We start from the raw sequence: 17,636 nt of genomic DNA, 5'->3' as shown, positions 1-17,636 counted from the left end.
AGTGTTGATTAATGCAATGCCTAGTCCCTCTCCCAGAAGTCATGGGGTGGGGTTGAAAATTCCAACCTTCTAATCATATTCATCTGGTTGGTTCCTCTAGCAACCAGCTCCATCTTGCAAGAATCACCTCATTAGCATAAACTCAGGTATGGCTGAAAGGGGCTTATTATGAATAACAAAAAGACACCACCCCCATCCCTACCACTCAGGAAATCCTCAGGGCTTTAGAAACCGTGCCAGAAACAAAAACCAAGTATATATTTCTTATTAGATCACAGTATCACAGTTGTGCTTCTAATTTCAAAATTGAAAATATCTGCTCACCCTGCTCCTTCCATTTGCCCTATTTCATTATTTCAGGCACTCAAGCCTAACTCCTGGGAGTTGTCACCAAGTCATCTTACACATTCTCCTCTCCTTCCCCTGCCCTCCAAGATCACTCTCAAAATCATACATGAGTCTCCTAATTAGATCTCTTCCTTCATTCTCAGATCTGCTCCAACCCACCCTGATTCAACTTCCTTAAAACATCACTTCTTAAGACATACTCTGTTGCTTTAGTGGTTTCCTATCACCAGTGAAATCCAACTCCCAAGCTAGAATCCAAGGCTCAAACTGACTCCAACTTGTTTATTTCATAACCATTCACACAAATTTTTCTGTCTCTGAACTTAACATGCTGCCTTACTCATGCTTTTCTTCTCCATGAAAAATGATCATCACATAAAAAATATCATTGAAGCTTATTCAAACTTTAAGACCAATCTTTTGCTCTGTGAAATTTTCTTCATATCATAGCACACTGATCTTGCTATACTCTACATATCTATTATAGTAATTACTTAAATGTTTATTTGGAGAATAACCTTTAATCAATTTACATGCTTATGTTTCCCCATTTTGAGTCTGTATAAATATCCTTTCCCTAAAAACAGTTTTAATTTATATGAAGACAGAGAAATGGTATCTCAAAGCCTAGAGTCTAAATATTACTAGGCCAAAGTGGTAACTTTGCTTGCTAAAGTGAATTCATTTCTGCTCCTCATCGACTTCTTGAAAGCACAAATATGATTATTGTCCTGATGTTACGGTCCCAACAGCTACTTCAGGAAAAGCCTCATATGAACATTCAGTGCATCACTATTACCTCCACTGTGTGACAGTTCCTATGCTTTTTTTCCCCCAAAGATAACAGAAAGGCATTAAGAAAGTTATTTTCAATTAACATTTTTATAAGAAGCCATTTACCATTTATTGGTTTTGAAAAGTTACAATATTCACATTTTGGATTTCATAATAATAAGCCACTTTCCATACTATGTAGAAATAGTTCTACATAGTATGGACCACAAATTTTTAAAATCTTCCTGAATTTCACTGGTTTTGCTAGGAAGTGATTACTGTGAACTTCGTAGGTGCAACATCACATCCAGAGTAGAAGGTTTTCATCCAAAATACTTAAGACAGGTCATTTAGAAAAAAATAGGTGGAAAGACCAAATTTAATTAAAAAGTAAATAAGAAATGTAAGTTTGTAAGAACTAATTTCCACCAATTTTTGACCACTGCTTTCTCTCCACCAAATCTTTTCAGCTTCAGGGCCCAATGCCAAATAACCTAAATCAGTTTCAGAGAAACTGACACGGAAAGAACTTCTTTGTGTAAGTAAATTAAGGGACAGGAGTACAAGAGTATTTGTTTTCTACAAAACCCATTTTAAATTATTACAAAGACACAAATGTGGCTGTGTGAATAATTCCTCTGGTCACTTGAAAGCCAATATATATATCTGGTCTACTGAAAAGCGCTTCCCAAACATTAAGAAATATTGTTTGTTCTACTCTAGTGATCATAAGAATCCTATAATGTGTCCTGAGAACTGAAGTTTCATCACCCACATTTCAAAAACTTGAAATCAACTAGTTAAATGAAACTTGTCATATACTTTATATCACTTGAGCATTTTATTTCTTTTGCACATATCTGGAAGTAATTGAATTTCGGTGGGAAGTGACTACTTGTTTAAACAAACAATTTTTCTTGCAAGTGTTTCTATCTAAGGCAGTTCTGCTCTGTAAATCTTTTCTATGCTTCTTGAACCCATACATTCTAACAGGTTTAATTCAATATCTTGCTGTGTGTTTTAGCAAACACTCTTCTACATTCAAGATGCAATTTCTGTGACCAAGGTTTTTCTTCATTTAACAGAGTATCATGTACTAACTCAATTTTTTTATGAAACCCAGAATCACAACCTAAGTTTTTATTGATGAATATTTCCTTTTTTGCAGTCATGAAGAGAATAACACTCAAAGCTATAGGAAATTTAAAATTCTTCTTTCACTCTTGTTAAGGATGTAAAGGAGAGTTAATATAATTCATCTACAAAGAATTTCCCAAGGCATCAATAAAAGATAAAGAAGTAAAGCTGGAAAGTTTAAGATGAGCTGCAATTGAATTTTTACCTTTACTTTAGAAATGAAAAGAAATAAAATTGTTTCAGAAAAACAAGTTAAAGTAGCTAAAGACTGTCTCATGAGATTGTAAAACATATTCATTCATTCTCATATAATTATGTAATAGCTTTCTGACAGATATTAATTTTCCTGATGCTGCTATGTTTTGTGCCCAACACATTTCATAATTCCTGCTGAGGCATGTACGTGATGTTGCAAATATTTTCTCTAAAATCCACTAAGTTCTCTTCTAATTCACAGATGTGAGCACATCAAGATGGTATAAGAGCTTTGTGCTTCTTGCACAGGTTCCTTAATGTCTTTAAGACTCAAGCTTCCTCATATATAGAACACTCATGATCACACCAACATTCTGGGGTTGTTGTGGGATTTAAAAGATCCCTGGCATACTGTGGCTGATTAACAGATACTGGTTATTATTCTTATATCTTAAGAGTTAGCCCTTGAACCTATGTTCTAAGAATTTACAGACTATTTTAAGAACTAAAAGAGACTTGAAGTTCACATTTAATCAACTCATATTAAATATGAGAAACTAAAATTCAGACAGGTGGAAGTGATTTGCCAGTACTCAAAAAGCTTCTTAGTGGCAACAGTAAGACTCAGAACCAAGTCCCTAGACTGTAATCTAGTGCTGACTACTTTATCCTAATTCTCTCCAGAAACTTAGTAACTCCATGGTTTCATTAAGAAAAGCAAATGTCTGGTTCTGACCTTGCCTCTATTCCGCATGCCAAGATGGATCCCACTCTATGACTCAACTTATGCATTTCAAATTACATTTCTCATACTCCCTCTCCAGCCACATCTCCTCCAAAGTTCTATATTCCTTTTAATAACATAAATAGTTTGGTAGTCATCCAAGTTCAAAGAGGTGAGAACCATGAAGATAGAGGTGAAACATTTACTCTGCATCTACTATGTGCCAGGTACTTGGCCAGGTTATTCACCAGTATTACCTCACCTACCAAGGATTGTCATCACCAGAAAAATGAGGAAACCAAGCTTCCAAAGCAATTCTCCTCACCTTACCTAGTAAGAATAAGTAGTGGTACCAAAAGTGAACCCAAGTCTCTCTGATTTAACCCATTCAAACTATGCACCTATACATAATCTATGCAGCAACAAACTGGTACATGTATCTTTGTGTATATGCCCTTTGTAATATTTAAAAAATGAAATATCATATATATTGCTCTATAGCATGTTTTTATTTTGACAATAACATTTTATTTCCATGGCAGTTTTACCTCTCCTGTTCATTAGTAACAAATTTTGCAAATAAATCTGATATACGAAAATATTCAAGATACTCACTTTTTCTTGATTAGTGAGATAATATCTAAACTTCCAAACAAGATCTTGTTCTTCATATGTAAGTTGCTTGGTTGGTGGATAACTCACAATAATCTACAACAAAGAAAAAAAGAACCACGTTGGTTAAATATATTCTCCCTATGTATTTCCATTTCATTTAAAATTTTTCATTTATTTAAATATTTCTATAATAGAATATTACAGAAGTAGAGAAATGTACATGAAGCAGAGTAAGGCTTAAACTTGCTGTACTTCTCAGTCCAAAAAAGGATATTATTAGAGTGCAGGGACAGAAAAAAACGATGTAATAAGTCACACTCCATATAGAAATCTGTAACTACAGAGCTCATTTAATTCAACCAAAAATACACCATATCAAAATAACAAAATCCCCCTTTCTTTCCAAAAGGAAAAAGGAAATAAATAATGAACACTTTCCCTGTCAAGTCAAAGCACACAACAATGCATATCTGCACACCAAGACTTTCCCTCAGGCAATGTACCTTGGGGCCAGTTTCTATATGGTGGCCAGACCACTATATCAAGAAAGTATATACTATTTGTCTCTCTGTCTCCAGGATTAATATATTTTCTTAAAGCCCCAAAATTGATTTCAAAAAACATACAGAAAATGCAAAATTGTTGAAATTACGCAGATTTCATTACCCTGGAAAACACATGCACCTGAATCACTTTCAAATGAAGTGGTTATCACATCAATTGCAACTAAATTACACATTTCATTATTTTTATATTATTAGTCCATAAATTCTCTTACATTTAGTTGATCTCTTGTGGCAGCGTTAGGTTTGAGATCATGGTCAGAAGGTCCACTTCTTAAACTCCGGGCAAGCTTGTGATGTTTGCTCTCAACTAAATTCTCCTATAAATTATTTATAAAATTAATCAATAATGTAAACTTCATCAAAAGGAAGTTTCAATAGCCAATTAGAAATATAAAAGTAAGTAGTTGCTTACTTAAAACCATTTTAAAATAATTAACATTTTATTCTTGTTACAACTTTCATCCCCTGTGTATGTTTCTTTTAAATATCACCATATTGAGATAGGGAAACTAAATATGCCTTATGCTTCACTAGTGCCATAATATGCACATACCGTTCCAGCTTCTTAAAATATCTCATTATACCCCCTCGTTCTTCATATATTCAAGGCTTTCATACCCACTCGGGTATCACCTTTACTCTAAAATCTTCCCTGACAACCCAGACTAAAGCATTCCCTCTTCCTATGAGCTACTAATGACCCTGGGACATCTGCCAGCAGTGACTGATGGAAGGAATGGTGACCATAATGCTTGAACATACATATGTATACTTGGTATGGACTATTTTAACTATAGCCAAAGCCATTAGTTTTGAACATACTGTCTTTGCTTAAGGGATTTTTTTATTTTATTTTTATTTTGCATGTGTGGATTATCTGTTCATATCTTTTTCCTAATTTCCAATTGGGTTTCTGGTCCTTTATTACTTCAGTTTTTAAGAATCCTCAATACATTAGATACTCATCCCTTTGTCTGTGATGTAGGTCAAAAAGAGTTTCTTCCAGTTTGTCACTTGTCTTTTGACTTTGTTACAGTGTTTTGCCATATGATTGTTTTAACGTAGTCACATTTATCAATCATTTCTTTTACAGTCTCTAGATTTTGAGTCATAACATGATTACAAAGCTTTCCCTACACTGACAGTAAAGTACTTGTAAGGTTTCATTTTAATACTTAAATCCCTGATCTATTTGGAATTTTTCTCTACGTATGATGTGAAGTATGGATCTGACTTAATCTTTTTCGAAATGTATGATGTGAGGTATGGGTCTGATTTTATCTTTCTATAAATGGCTAACCAGTTCCCCACGACTATGTTCCAGTAATGAAATGCCACTAAGTATCATATACTAATTTGCATATGTACTTGGATCTATTTCTGGGCTTTTTCTGCTGTTCTATCAGTCTATCTGTGTCTATCTGTGTACGTACACGTGCTAGTGCATGTGCTTATAATTACAGAAGTTTTATAGTGCTTTATTCTCTGATTCAGTAGTATAATAGCTGGGGTTTTTTTGTTGTTGTTGTTGTTAAAATATAGTCCTCTATTTGGTAAATAATCATGACTACAAACTGAACTAAATTTTTGAGCACAGGGGATAAGGAGAGTAGTTTTGGTTTTTTGTTTTAGTTTTGGATTTCTTTCTATCTTTTTAGTGTTTGCCCACTTGCATTTAAAACTTTTTTTAATTGTTTTTAAATTTTTTTTAATATTTATTTATTTTTGAGAGAGAGAGAAAGACAGAGCTCAAGCCAGAGAGAGGCAGAGAGAGAGGGAGACAGAATGTGAAGCAACCTCCAGGCTCTCATCTGTCAGCACAGTGCCTGATGTGGGGCTGGAACTCACCAGTAAGATCATGACCTGAGCCAAAGTCAGACGCTTAAACGACTGAGTCACCCAGGTGCCCCTGTTTTGTTTTGTTTTAATTATAGTATCCATAATGTTAAAGCTATAATTCTTTTTTTTTTTTTTAAGCTTTATTTATTTTTGAGAGAGAGTGCAAGCGGGAGAGGGGCAGAGAGAAAAGCTAGACAGGAGATCCAAAGCAGGCTCCATGCTGACAGCAGCAAGCCAGATGTGGAGCTAGAACCCAGGAACCACAAGATTGTGATGCTGGGCCGATTTTGGACACTCAACTTAGCCACCCAGGCACCCTAAAGCTATTAACTCTTGATGAGTATCTTCTTTAGAAAAGAATACACTAAAAATACAAACATCTCATTTACTGGACTTTTTGGTAGGAGTAACAGTGCTAACTAAGGTCCTGGTATAAAAAACTTTTTTTTTTTCTTACATTTTTTTTAAATGTTTATTTACTATTGAGAGACAGGGGGAGACAGCATGAGCAGGGGAGGGGCAGAGAGGAGGAGACACAGAATCTGAAGCAGGCTCCAGGCTCTGAGCTGTCAGCACAGAGCCCGACACAGGGTGCCCCGTGGACTGAGCCACCCAAGTGCCCCCAAAAATCTTTTTTACTGTTGGCCACTTTGAAGGTAAGCATAAAATATGTCCATTCATGTGTTTCAAATATCCAGAATAAAAAATATATCATCTTATAATGAAAATTCAGTTTCAATTTTAGACATATTAACTCGAACTTATTATACTATGCATAGGGACTGTGAAGGAATTCAGGATGTTTGTTTCTAAAAGATTTGCAAGTGACCTTTTTTTCCCTAATTTTTATGCTTTTTTTCTGCCATCTCTTCCTTTGGTGTTGGGCCATCAGTTATTACTTCCTGCTTTAATGATGTGTATTTACCTCTATCATCATGTTTTTATCTTCTAATATGCCACTTTTAATCCACTTTGGTCTGATTAGGAAGGTAACTAATCCAATTAGAAAGGTAAAAAAAATAACAATAAGATGGTTCAGAGTGATGTAAAGGAGTTTTAAGTGTGAATATCATAGTATCCATTATGATACTAAAAGTATTTTTTGCCTGAAACTTTCTAAATTTAAAGTCATCTAATTAATCCTCTGGTACAAAGTAAGAATTCTTCCTGTTTCCTATCACTGAAAGTGCTATCATCTCAAACTTCCATATGTAGGTATCTCTCAAAATCATCCAAGTCACCATGATCCAAATAAAAAAGTTCTTGTAGCTACAACAATCTTCCATATTTTCCAACAAAATCAGTCTCCCTATAATTGTCCATTGAGCCTACAGTTTCATTCCAGTATAAACAAACTCCCCTTCCACATGACGACAACCTTTCAAATACCTGTTCCCTAAGTTCTCAAGACTACATTCCCTAACTCTTCCAATAATCAAATAAAATGGTTCCCCAATACTATACTCTCCTGACCTTATTTTTAGGTGTTGGTACTGTAAAAGTTCACTGAACTTGACTCCAGATAGCTAAAATGGACTTATGAATTACTTTTAGGTGTCTGAGTTAGTTACATACTTTTTTAAAAGAAAGTGTATGTGTGGATCCAAGTCATAATCACTGTGGAGAAACACACTTTCATAAGAAATTTGGCAATAACTCACCATAGACATCTGAGGATCAGGAACCTTCACTATCTCAAAGCTTGTTAAAATTGGAGATGACTCATCACCATCCTGGGTTACAGTGTAGTAAGTTAAAAAACAGATAAAATTTAACCAAATAGTAAAAAACAATACATGATAATGCACATCCTATGTATTTTAATTCTATTTAATGAACATCATTCCTCCCTTTTAAAAAAAAGTATCTTCTTTCAACTGTATTTTAAAATACATATCCATTTTTTACCTGTTGTTGCTGAGGAAATACTTTGGGAAAAATAAAATCTAACAAAAAGTTGTTACAGTTTTTAAATTAGTAGATTGTTTTTGTAAGTTTTTTTAACTGTTTATAATGATAATGGGTCAAAATTAGTATGTCCTCATTTTCCAACTTAAAACAAGAAACCACAAAGTATAATTAAAATATAATAAGTATAAATATGAATAAAATGCACAAGGGATGTGTTGCATTATTTGCAAAAACTACTGAGTAGATGTTGGTAACTTTTCAAATTATCACAATAAAGTTCCATTCAAAGAAGTCAAATTTTAGGTCTGGAGTTAATGTTGCTGAACTTTATACACAGAGACTCAGCAGCATTGCTTGTTAGAGGGACACCTCCTCAATGCAATGCAAACTTGAATAAAAAGAATCAATCCATCAATTCTTAAGAAATAAAGCTGCCTTATTTTGTTGGTATTATCATTTTTGAAGAGTATTGGCTTTTATTTTTATCCAAATCAGGCAAGAGAGGTAATTCAGCATAATAAATGTCACTGTGTACATAGTGGGAAAAGCTAAACTAATTAAGGGCAAAATTCATTTCTTCCTAACTGTACATCTTGGATCAAGTTTTTCTGTCAATTTCCAAATGCTAGTATTTCCTTTGTTAGATAATGTGCACAAAACCAGGAGAGACTGAAATAGGGGAAGTACTGTGACTTGACTTTAGTTCAATAATTGAGTCTTACAGAAAACCACAAATTCCCACAGCCGTTGTTTAACAGGCTGGTTCTCAGTCACAATACCAGAAGACACATTTATCAGCCCAACTGTGACAAGTAATCTTCACTAAGGCTATCTGTCACAAAAGACAGGTGACAAGAAAGTCTATTTCCATTAGATTCAATACACTGGCCCAGCAATCTTTACACTAAGTGGAAATATGACAGGGTAGGTAGACAGGCATTAATTTATGAGCAATTTTCAAGAAGCAGTAGAAAGGGGTCAAGAACCTTTTCAAAAATACTTGAAATTCTTCTAATTTTTGTTCTGTTATTATTTCATCTATTATCAAAGCTGTCTCTCAAAAGATTCTTCACATCTCTTATGTTTGAAAGTACCATTTCCATTATCATGTTTTTGCAATATAAACTCCACATAGGCAGGAAATAATGCTTTAAATTATATGATATATAGTATTAAATGTAAAACGTGAGTTTATTAAGTGTATTAGTGACAAAATAATTTCACTCATCTGTATTTCCCACTGTTTTTAATGCAGTTTTTCTAATGAATTAATAAACAATGTTAAATAGTCTACCTTCCTAATGTCTTTTTACCAAAGACTATCATTTATAAAATAAAAAGCTGAAACAAGTTAACTTTTCCTAACCTTTTATTAAAGAGAAGGGGTACAAGCCTAAGAGAAAAAGATATATGTTAACTTGAAAAGTACCAAAAAAATGATCATAAATGAACTATATAAACCTTAAAACTCCATTACAAAAAGATCTTTCAAATAATTTATAGTTATAAAAAGATGTATATTTTCAAAAATCACTGAGACAGCTTTAATAAATAACACTAGAGCGTAAATATAATTTAGAAGTGCTGCCTCTAATAAACAAATATACTGCATATAACTATATACTAGAAGAAATATTATTCTATTATGCCATGTATCAAAAAGTCTGTCCTCACCCACGATGATTTAAGCACCTAAGTATTTCCACAATAATACCTGGTTTACATAGTTCTGAACTATGCATGCAATCATTTCTATAGTGCTTAAATTAAGACCCTTCAACAAGCATTAAAGGCACAGATATTTTTCATCTAGCTACATATCAAATATACAGTACTTTCTTCTGCATAATGAGCAGACCAGAACAAATCCATAAGTGCGTACTTGTTATCACTCAGTCAGATAACATAGTTTTCTTAATTCTGCATTAATTATATATAAAAAATACATATTTAGAACGGCTTTCATAAGCATACTTATGTTAGGATCACATATACAATTCCAACACATTATATATGCTTACTCAAATAAGAAGTATACCCTTAATTTTCAACACCTTATCACTTAAAAAATTATTCTTTTTATTTTTCAAATGAATATCAATTGTTAACAAAGCTATTGCTTTAATGTCCTACTTGTCAATTTACAAAACAATTAATCAAAAAGTTTTTAATCTGTTGCATATTTATTGAATTCTGGAACCCAGAACTCCATTACATGAATGATCGGTTTTTGTAATCTTGTTGTAGCTATATGATCTGATTTGTGTATACACAAACAGCTGTGGCTGACAGCTGTCTGCTGCTATCCTGCAACCAAATAATTCATCTCAGCAGGTACAACAGTAATTTTTTTTAATGTTTCCCCTCCCCTCTACTTCAGAGACTATAAACAGTTCCAAGACAAATACCTTTTCATAATAAACAATACCATATTCCTTATCATCACACTTGACACATCGAAACTCAACCATCAAGTACATGAAATTAGAACTTCGTTTTTCACTCTAAAAAAAAAAAAGATTTTTATGAAAAATAATGATTTTCAACATTCCCTTAAAGGATCAGTAATACATCATTATTTCCAATTCAGTAATACATGACCTATCAAGTACAACTTAAAATGTAGTAAATTTTTATTGTATTATTATAAACACACTGTTTTATACAGTACTGCTATTTTATTTTATATAGCACCATTGTTTTATAAAGTAGTGTCTACTATTCTCCTATAACTCCCTCCTCAAAGTCAATGACATTTCTGGTTTATCCTAGTTTGGATTATATTATATAAAATCTTGGAAGGTATTTTATATACATTTTCATGAAAACTATTTTATTTCAGAAATAAAGATGTTTTGTACTTCTAATTTAAGCAAATAACTGTTTATCCTTAAACCATATGTCTAAGTATGTAAATTAAGTAAAGTATATAATTAAAGACAGAAGCTATTTGAGCTTCCCAGATACAACCTTTACAAGTTATTCACAATTCACAAATGGTCTTAAGATAACTGGCAATCATTTATACATTTTTATCAATATACTTTAAATATACTGGGAAATAGTTACTTTTCGCCAACATAAAAAAATATTGCATGTATAAATGTGTCCTCTTAAGGAAAAAGCAAACACTAGGACAATAATAAAGTGAAAATAAAATGAAGTCTAAAAGGGTGATAAGTCTTAACCCAGTTTTAAAAATGGTATTAAATCTGTATGTATAAAATCATAAAGGTCTAAAGAAGTCACTTAAATTGTTCAGCTTTATGAAGCATATAATAGTCTAATTATGGTAATGGCAATGCTGTCCTATCTTTTAAAGAAGGGAAGGTGAGTAAGGCTGGACAAAGTAAGCTGTGACACAGCTTCTTCTACACTCAAGGGTATCTAAGTTGAAGAACAGAAAAATGAAAACACTTTGATTTAACTATTTTAGGAATGTAACTATTATAAAAATTCAAAAAATAAATTTTTCTTTCAGTTTCAGTATGAAAATGTATTATGAATAAATTTAGAAAAGATGCCCAGTTTATTCATACTGAATGTAAGTATTGTTAAACAAAACACTCTTTTTTTTTTTAAATAAACTATAGTAGAATTTAACTTTTATAAGTGTTCATTGTAAATTAAAAATTTCTCTCTCTTTCGGGGCGCCTGGGTGGCTCAATCGGTTAAGCGGCCGACTTCAGCTCAGGTCATGATCTTACGGTCCGTGAGTTCGAGCCCCGCGTCGGGCTCTGTGCTGACAGCTCAGAGCCTGGAGCCCGTTTTGGATTCTGTGTCTCCCTCTCTCTCTGACCCTTCCCTGCTCATGCTCTGTCTCTCTCAGTCTCAAAAATAAATAAAACGTTAAAAAAAAAAAAATTTTCTCTCTTTCAACCTGCTAAAAAAACATTCACAGAATATAAAATAAGTCAGTTATGCCCTGTGGTAATCACAGTAAATTAGGCATATCACAAAAATTGAAATTCCTCTCTCCTAATGTGATTAAAATAATTGTTCTATTACCCAGACACAGAATGTTAGGCCAAACATGTAGTGTGTCAGTGTAAATATATAAAAAAGAAAAGAAAATTTTGTTCTAACTTTCGGAGTTTCACGGAAGCCATCTTTTAATTAAACATATTTTGGGCCAGTAAACAAGATTAAAAAACAAACAAATTACTTTGAACCATGTAACTTTACAAAGGGTGCAGAGTGCTGTACATAGTACATAATACACACAGTATCTTAACTGGGGAGAATTACTAACAATGACTTAAGATTACTGAAATAAACAGGTAGCACTGGGTTGAAAGAATCCAATACTGAATTGAACATAAATATATGCTGCCAAATGGAGAAAGAGAACACCCAAGAGAGGCATCAAGTTTAACACAGGCTTCACTTGTATAATACTCAGTACACTAAGGATACCTTATACCTACTTCATGGTTTGAGAGAACATTAAAATTAAAGAAAAACAGGTATCTCAAATTTCCCAATTATTACCATAGAACTCACAACTACAGGTTATCCTCAATGCTCTCACATTTGTAAGTTATCTGTCAATAAACAATGCTTCTCAAAAAGTTTGACTTAGAGGGCTGCCTGGTGGCTCAGTCACTTAAGCTGAGGTCACCATCTCATGGTTCCTGGGATCAAGCCCCAGGTCGAACTCCATGCTGGCAGCACAGAGCATGCTTAGGATTCTATCTTCCTGTCTCTCTGCCCCTCCCCCATTCATGCACACATGCACATGCTCTCTCATAATAAGATAAAGTTAAAAAAAAACAAAGTTTGAGTTAGAAATATGGAAAAAATATTTTGTAAGAAAACAAAATGCAAAAAACGAGGGATACAACCCACCTCATTTATCATTTCTATTTCTCTAAATGTCAATCTGTCCAACCAGTCTACTTTCACCATGTGTCCTTGTCGATGAGCTTTGGTGAGCTGCAGAACAAATACAATGAAGAAAATTTTAACACAGATTTCACAGAAAGGAGAATAAAAATGGTAATGATCATCAACATAATGGTGGGGAAAAGTGCAATAAGACATTAAAAAGGAAATAAATGGCATAAGAATTTCAAAGAAAGAAATGAAACTGTCTTTATCTGCACATGACATGATTATCTATGTAGAAAATAAAGAAAGATCAAAAAAACTCCAAGAACTAATAAGCAATTATATAGTAAAGTTGCATGATTCAAGGTTAATATATGAAAGTCAATCCCTTTCCTACATACCAATAATAAGTCAAATTTGAAATTAAAAACACAGTATCATTTACATCAGCACCCCAAAAATGAGACTGGTATAAATCGAACAAAACATGATCTACATGAAGAAACTTACAAAAATCTGTGGAACAAAATCCAAGAACTAAATAAATGGAGAGATATTCAGTATCTCCCAACTTGATCTATAGAATCAATATAATCCCAGTCAAAATTACAGCAGGACATTTTGTAGATGTCAACTGATTCTAAAGTTTATATGGAGTGGCAAAAGACCAAGAATAGCCAACATAATACTGAAGAAAAACAAAATTGAAGGACTGACACTACCCAACTTCAAGATTAATATAAAGCTACAGTAATCAAGACAGTTTGGTTTTGGCAAAAGAATAGATGAATAAATCATGTAAGCAAAACCCAGAACCTAGAACTAGACTCCATAAAGACAGACATATGATCTTTGGCAAAGGAACAGGGACAACATAATGGAGCAAAGACAGTCTTCTCAACAAATGGTGATGGAACAAGTTGAACATCTACATGCAAAAAAATGCATCTAGACACAGAACTTACACACAAAAATTAAATTAGAATGGATTATACACCTAAATGCGAAATGCAAAATTATAAAATTCCTAGGAGATAACATAGGAGAAAACTAGATGAACTTGGGTATGGAGGTGATTTTTTTTAAATGCAATACAAAGGCACAATCCATGAAAGAGATCACTGACAAGCTGGACTTCATTAAAATTAGAAAAACTTCTGCTCTGTGAAAGACACTGTCAAGAGAATGAGAAACTAAGCCACAGATTAGGAGAAAATATTTGCAAAAGACCTGATAAAGGACTGTTTTGAAAAATATACAAAGAACTCCTAAAATTCAGTAAGAAAATAAGCAACTTAATCAAGAAAAATGTGCCAAAGAACCTTAACAGACAACTCATCAAAGAAAACACATAGATGGCAAATGATCAATATGTCATCAAGGAAATGCAAGTTAAAACAAGATACCACTTGGGGCACCTAGGTGGCTCAGTCCGTTAAGTGTCTGACTCTTGATTTCAGCTCACGTCATGATCTCAAAGTCATGAAAATGAGCCACCGAACCAGGCTCTGTGCTGGGTGTGGAGCCTGCTTGAGATTGTTGGTGCTCGTTCTCTTTAAAAAAAAAAAAGAAAAGAAAGAAAGAAAAACAAACAAACAAAAAAAAAAAAACAAGATACCACTTAACACCTATTAGAATGGCCAAAATCTGTAAAACCCTACAACACCACATGCAGATAAAGAACAGGAAGAAATGGAACAGGAAGAAAATGCAGAAATGGAACAGGAAGTCTCATTCACTGCTGGAAATTGGTTGCTACACGGGGAATGTAAAATAGTACAGCCACTTTAGAAGACAGTGTAGCAGTTTCTTACAAATTAAACATAATCTGGAGCACTTGGGTGGCTCAGTTAAGGGTTTGGCTCTTGATTTTGGCGCAGGTGATGATCTCATGGTTTATGAGTTCAAGCCCTGCATTGGGCACTGCACTGATAGCATGAAGCTTGCTTGGGATTCTCTCTTTCCCTTTCTCTCTCTCTCCAAATAAATAAACTTAATAAAATAAAAAAATATACATACTCTTACCATAAAATCCAGGAAATGTACTCCTTGGTATTCACCCAAAGGAGTTGAAAATATGTCCACGCAAAAGTCTGCATATGGATGTTTATAGCAGCTTAATTCATAATTGCTAATATTTAGAAGAACTAAAACGTCCTTCATAGATAAATAAATAAATGTGGTATGTTCACACAATGTAAAATTACTCAGTACTAAAAAGAAAAGAGCTATCAAGCCATAAAAAGATGTGGAGGAACCTGAAGTGCACATTATTAAATGAGAAAGCCAACCTGAAAAAAACTACACAGCGTGCATACTATATGATTCCAACTATATGACATCTGGAAAAGGTAAAACTATGGAGACAATAGAAAGATAACTGGTTGCTTCAGGTTTGCGGAGGAAGAGGAATCAATAGGTGGAACAGAGAACTTCTAGGGCAGTGAGGCTACTCTGTACAATACTATAATGATGGATAAAGGTCATTATACGTTTGTCCAAGTCCACTGAATATACAACCCCAGAAGTGAACCCTGTGGAAAACTATGAACTTTGGGTGATTATGATGTGTCAATACAGATTCATCAATTAAAACAAATGTACCACTCTGGTAGAGGATGCTGATAATGGGGGAGGCTACACAGATATGGGGGCAGAGGGTATATGGGAACTCTCTGTATCTTCCTATTAATATCACGATGAACCTAATATTTCTCTACAAAAATAAAATATTTTAAAAGTCTTTTAAAAAATGGATAGTAATGTCACCTTCACATTTGACACGTTCCTATACATAACAGAAACCGTACACAACTATCAGGATAACAGATGGACTTGGCTAGAGACTAATCATCTACGATTTTTAGAGAAAAACAATTTTCAAACATTTTATTTAAAGGTCCATAATTTGCCAATCTAAACATGTTAAAAAAATAATGAAGCCTTTCCTAAAAGTATCTCCATGTTCTACATTTCTTATATTTTCATTACAAAGAGACAGGTTTATAATAAGAATAGTTTCTTGGGGCGCCTGGGTGACTCAGTTGGTTAGACAACACACTTCGGCTCAGGTCATGATCTCACAGTTTGTGGGTTCGAGCCCCACATCAGGCTCTGTGCTGACAGCTCAGAGACTGGAGCCTGCTTCAGATTCTGCATCTCCCCCTCTCTCTACCCCTCCCCTGCTCATGCTCTGTGTCTGTCTCTCAATAATAAATAAACGTTAAAAAAAATTTTTTTTTAAGAATAGTTTCTCAAATGAGAAATAAACTACCTTGTCTATTTCCTTCCTCTCAATCTAAAAAAACTATAAAAAATCATTTACACACAGTAAGGTATTTCTCTGAGGCCTATAATTTAATACTCCAAGATTTCAGTGCATAGGTATGCATGTGTGTTTTAATTTTGAAAGGAAGTGATAAAAGAATTAATAATAAAAAACAATTAGCAGTAAGAAAATAATTTCCAGGGAAACCTGGGTGGCTCAGTCGGTTAAGCGTCCAACTATATTCGGGTCATGATCTCACTGTTCATGGGTTCAAGCCCCAAGTCAGGCTCTGTGCTCACACCTCAGAGCCTGGAGCCTGCTGCAGATTCCATGTCTCCCTCTCTCTCTGCTCCTCCCAGGCTTTTGCTCTGCTGTCTCTAACTCCAAAATAAACAAACATTTGGGGCACCTGGGTGGCTCTGTCAGTTAAGCATCCGACTTCGGCTCAGGTCACAATATTGCCGTTGATGAATTCAAGCCCCGCAGTGAGCTCTGTGCTGATAGCTCAGAGCCTGGAACCTGCTTGGGATTCTGTCTCCCTCTTTCTCTCTGCCCCTTCCCCACTCCAGCTCTCTCTTTCTGTCAAAAATGAACATTTAAAAAATAAAAATTAACATTTTTAAAAAAAATTTTTTAAAAGAAAAAATAATTTCTACAGTTGCAGTTAGTTGGTTGAGTCCTCTGAAGGTCTTATATACATACCAATCTACCCTTGGTTTCAGAAATTAAATAATACACTGACACTTCAAATACACAGAGTATTCAAGACAATTTCCAAGGTCCTCAAAATGGAACAAGATTTTGTCTTATAAAGTATAATTTAAACACAGCATTATTCATGTATCAAAACCCCTCTTTCGTTCTGAACAAATTCATAGCATAAAGCAAAACTGGGTGGCAAAGCCTTACATGGTACTCTACCAGTCATTTTCTTTCCCATTATGTATGTTATGACGGTATGCCTACAAGGAAGCCAAACACTTCCATCAATTATTATGTCTCAAGGAGCTAAAAATTTTCACCATCAATATTCTTTATCTTCTTCAATTAAGGGATTCTTATCATGACTACATGGTCATACTGTTTCAGGAGTGAAAAAAAAGTAACTTCATACAAAAAGTTTGAGGATTATCGTAATATAAAAATATCAGATTAGCTTTCAAGTTCCTTTTCACCTGAGGTTATCTCTAAATCAAAATGGATAAGGCAACATAAGTGCTTGGCACAGTTCCTCACACAAAGCAGGGACTAAGCATTTCATTGGCTCTTGTTGAAGATTAAACAAATATGATACCATCATGGAAAGAGACTAAGAATTAGTTACAAGAGAACCAAAAGAACACTGGGCAATATGACCTAAAGAGTACTAGACTAGGAGCCAGAGAACCTGGGTTATAATCCTAGCACTCCATTTTCCAAATGTCCTTTT

General features: G+C 34.0%; 1 protein-coding gene across 2 annotated transcripts in view; it reads right to left on the bottom strand.

Moving 5' to 3' along the window:
* Positions 1-17,636, bottom strand: part of PIK3C3 (phosphatidylinositol 3-kinase catalytic subunit type 3) — a 140,677-nt gene that overhangs the window by 84,809 nt on the left and 38,232 nt on the right. For both annotated transcript variants that reach the window (XM_007081803.3, XM_042962956.1), the window contains 5 exons: positions 12,958-13,044; positions 10,518-10,613; positions 7,860-7,931; positions 4,572-4,676; positions 3,794-3,886 (listed from right to left, as the gene is read on the bottom strand). In XM_007081803.3, the coding sequence (XP_007081865.2) occupies positions 3,794-3,886; positions 4,572-4,676; positions 7,860-7,931; positions 10,518-10,613; positions 12,958-13,044 (453 nt within the window). The remainder of the gene's footprint in view (positions 1-3,793; positions 3,887-4,571; positions 4,677-7,859; positions 7,932-10,517; positions 10,614-12,957; positions 13,045-17,636) is intronic.

This window comes from Panthera tigris, chromosome D3 (assembly GCF_018350195.1).
Source record: "Panthera tigris isolate Pti1 chromosome D3, P.tigris_Pti1_mat1.1, whole genome shotgun sequence".
Classification (NCBI taxonomy): domain Eukaryota; kingdom Metazoa; phylum Chordata; class Mammalia; order Carnivora; family Felidae; genus Panthera; species Panthera tigris.
The sequence above is the reverse complement of the archived record's forward strand: the minus strand, read 5'-3'. Positions and strand labels throughout refer to the sequence as shown.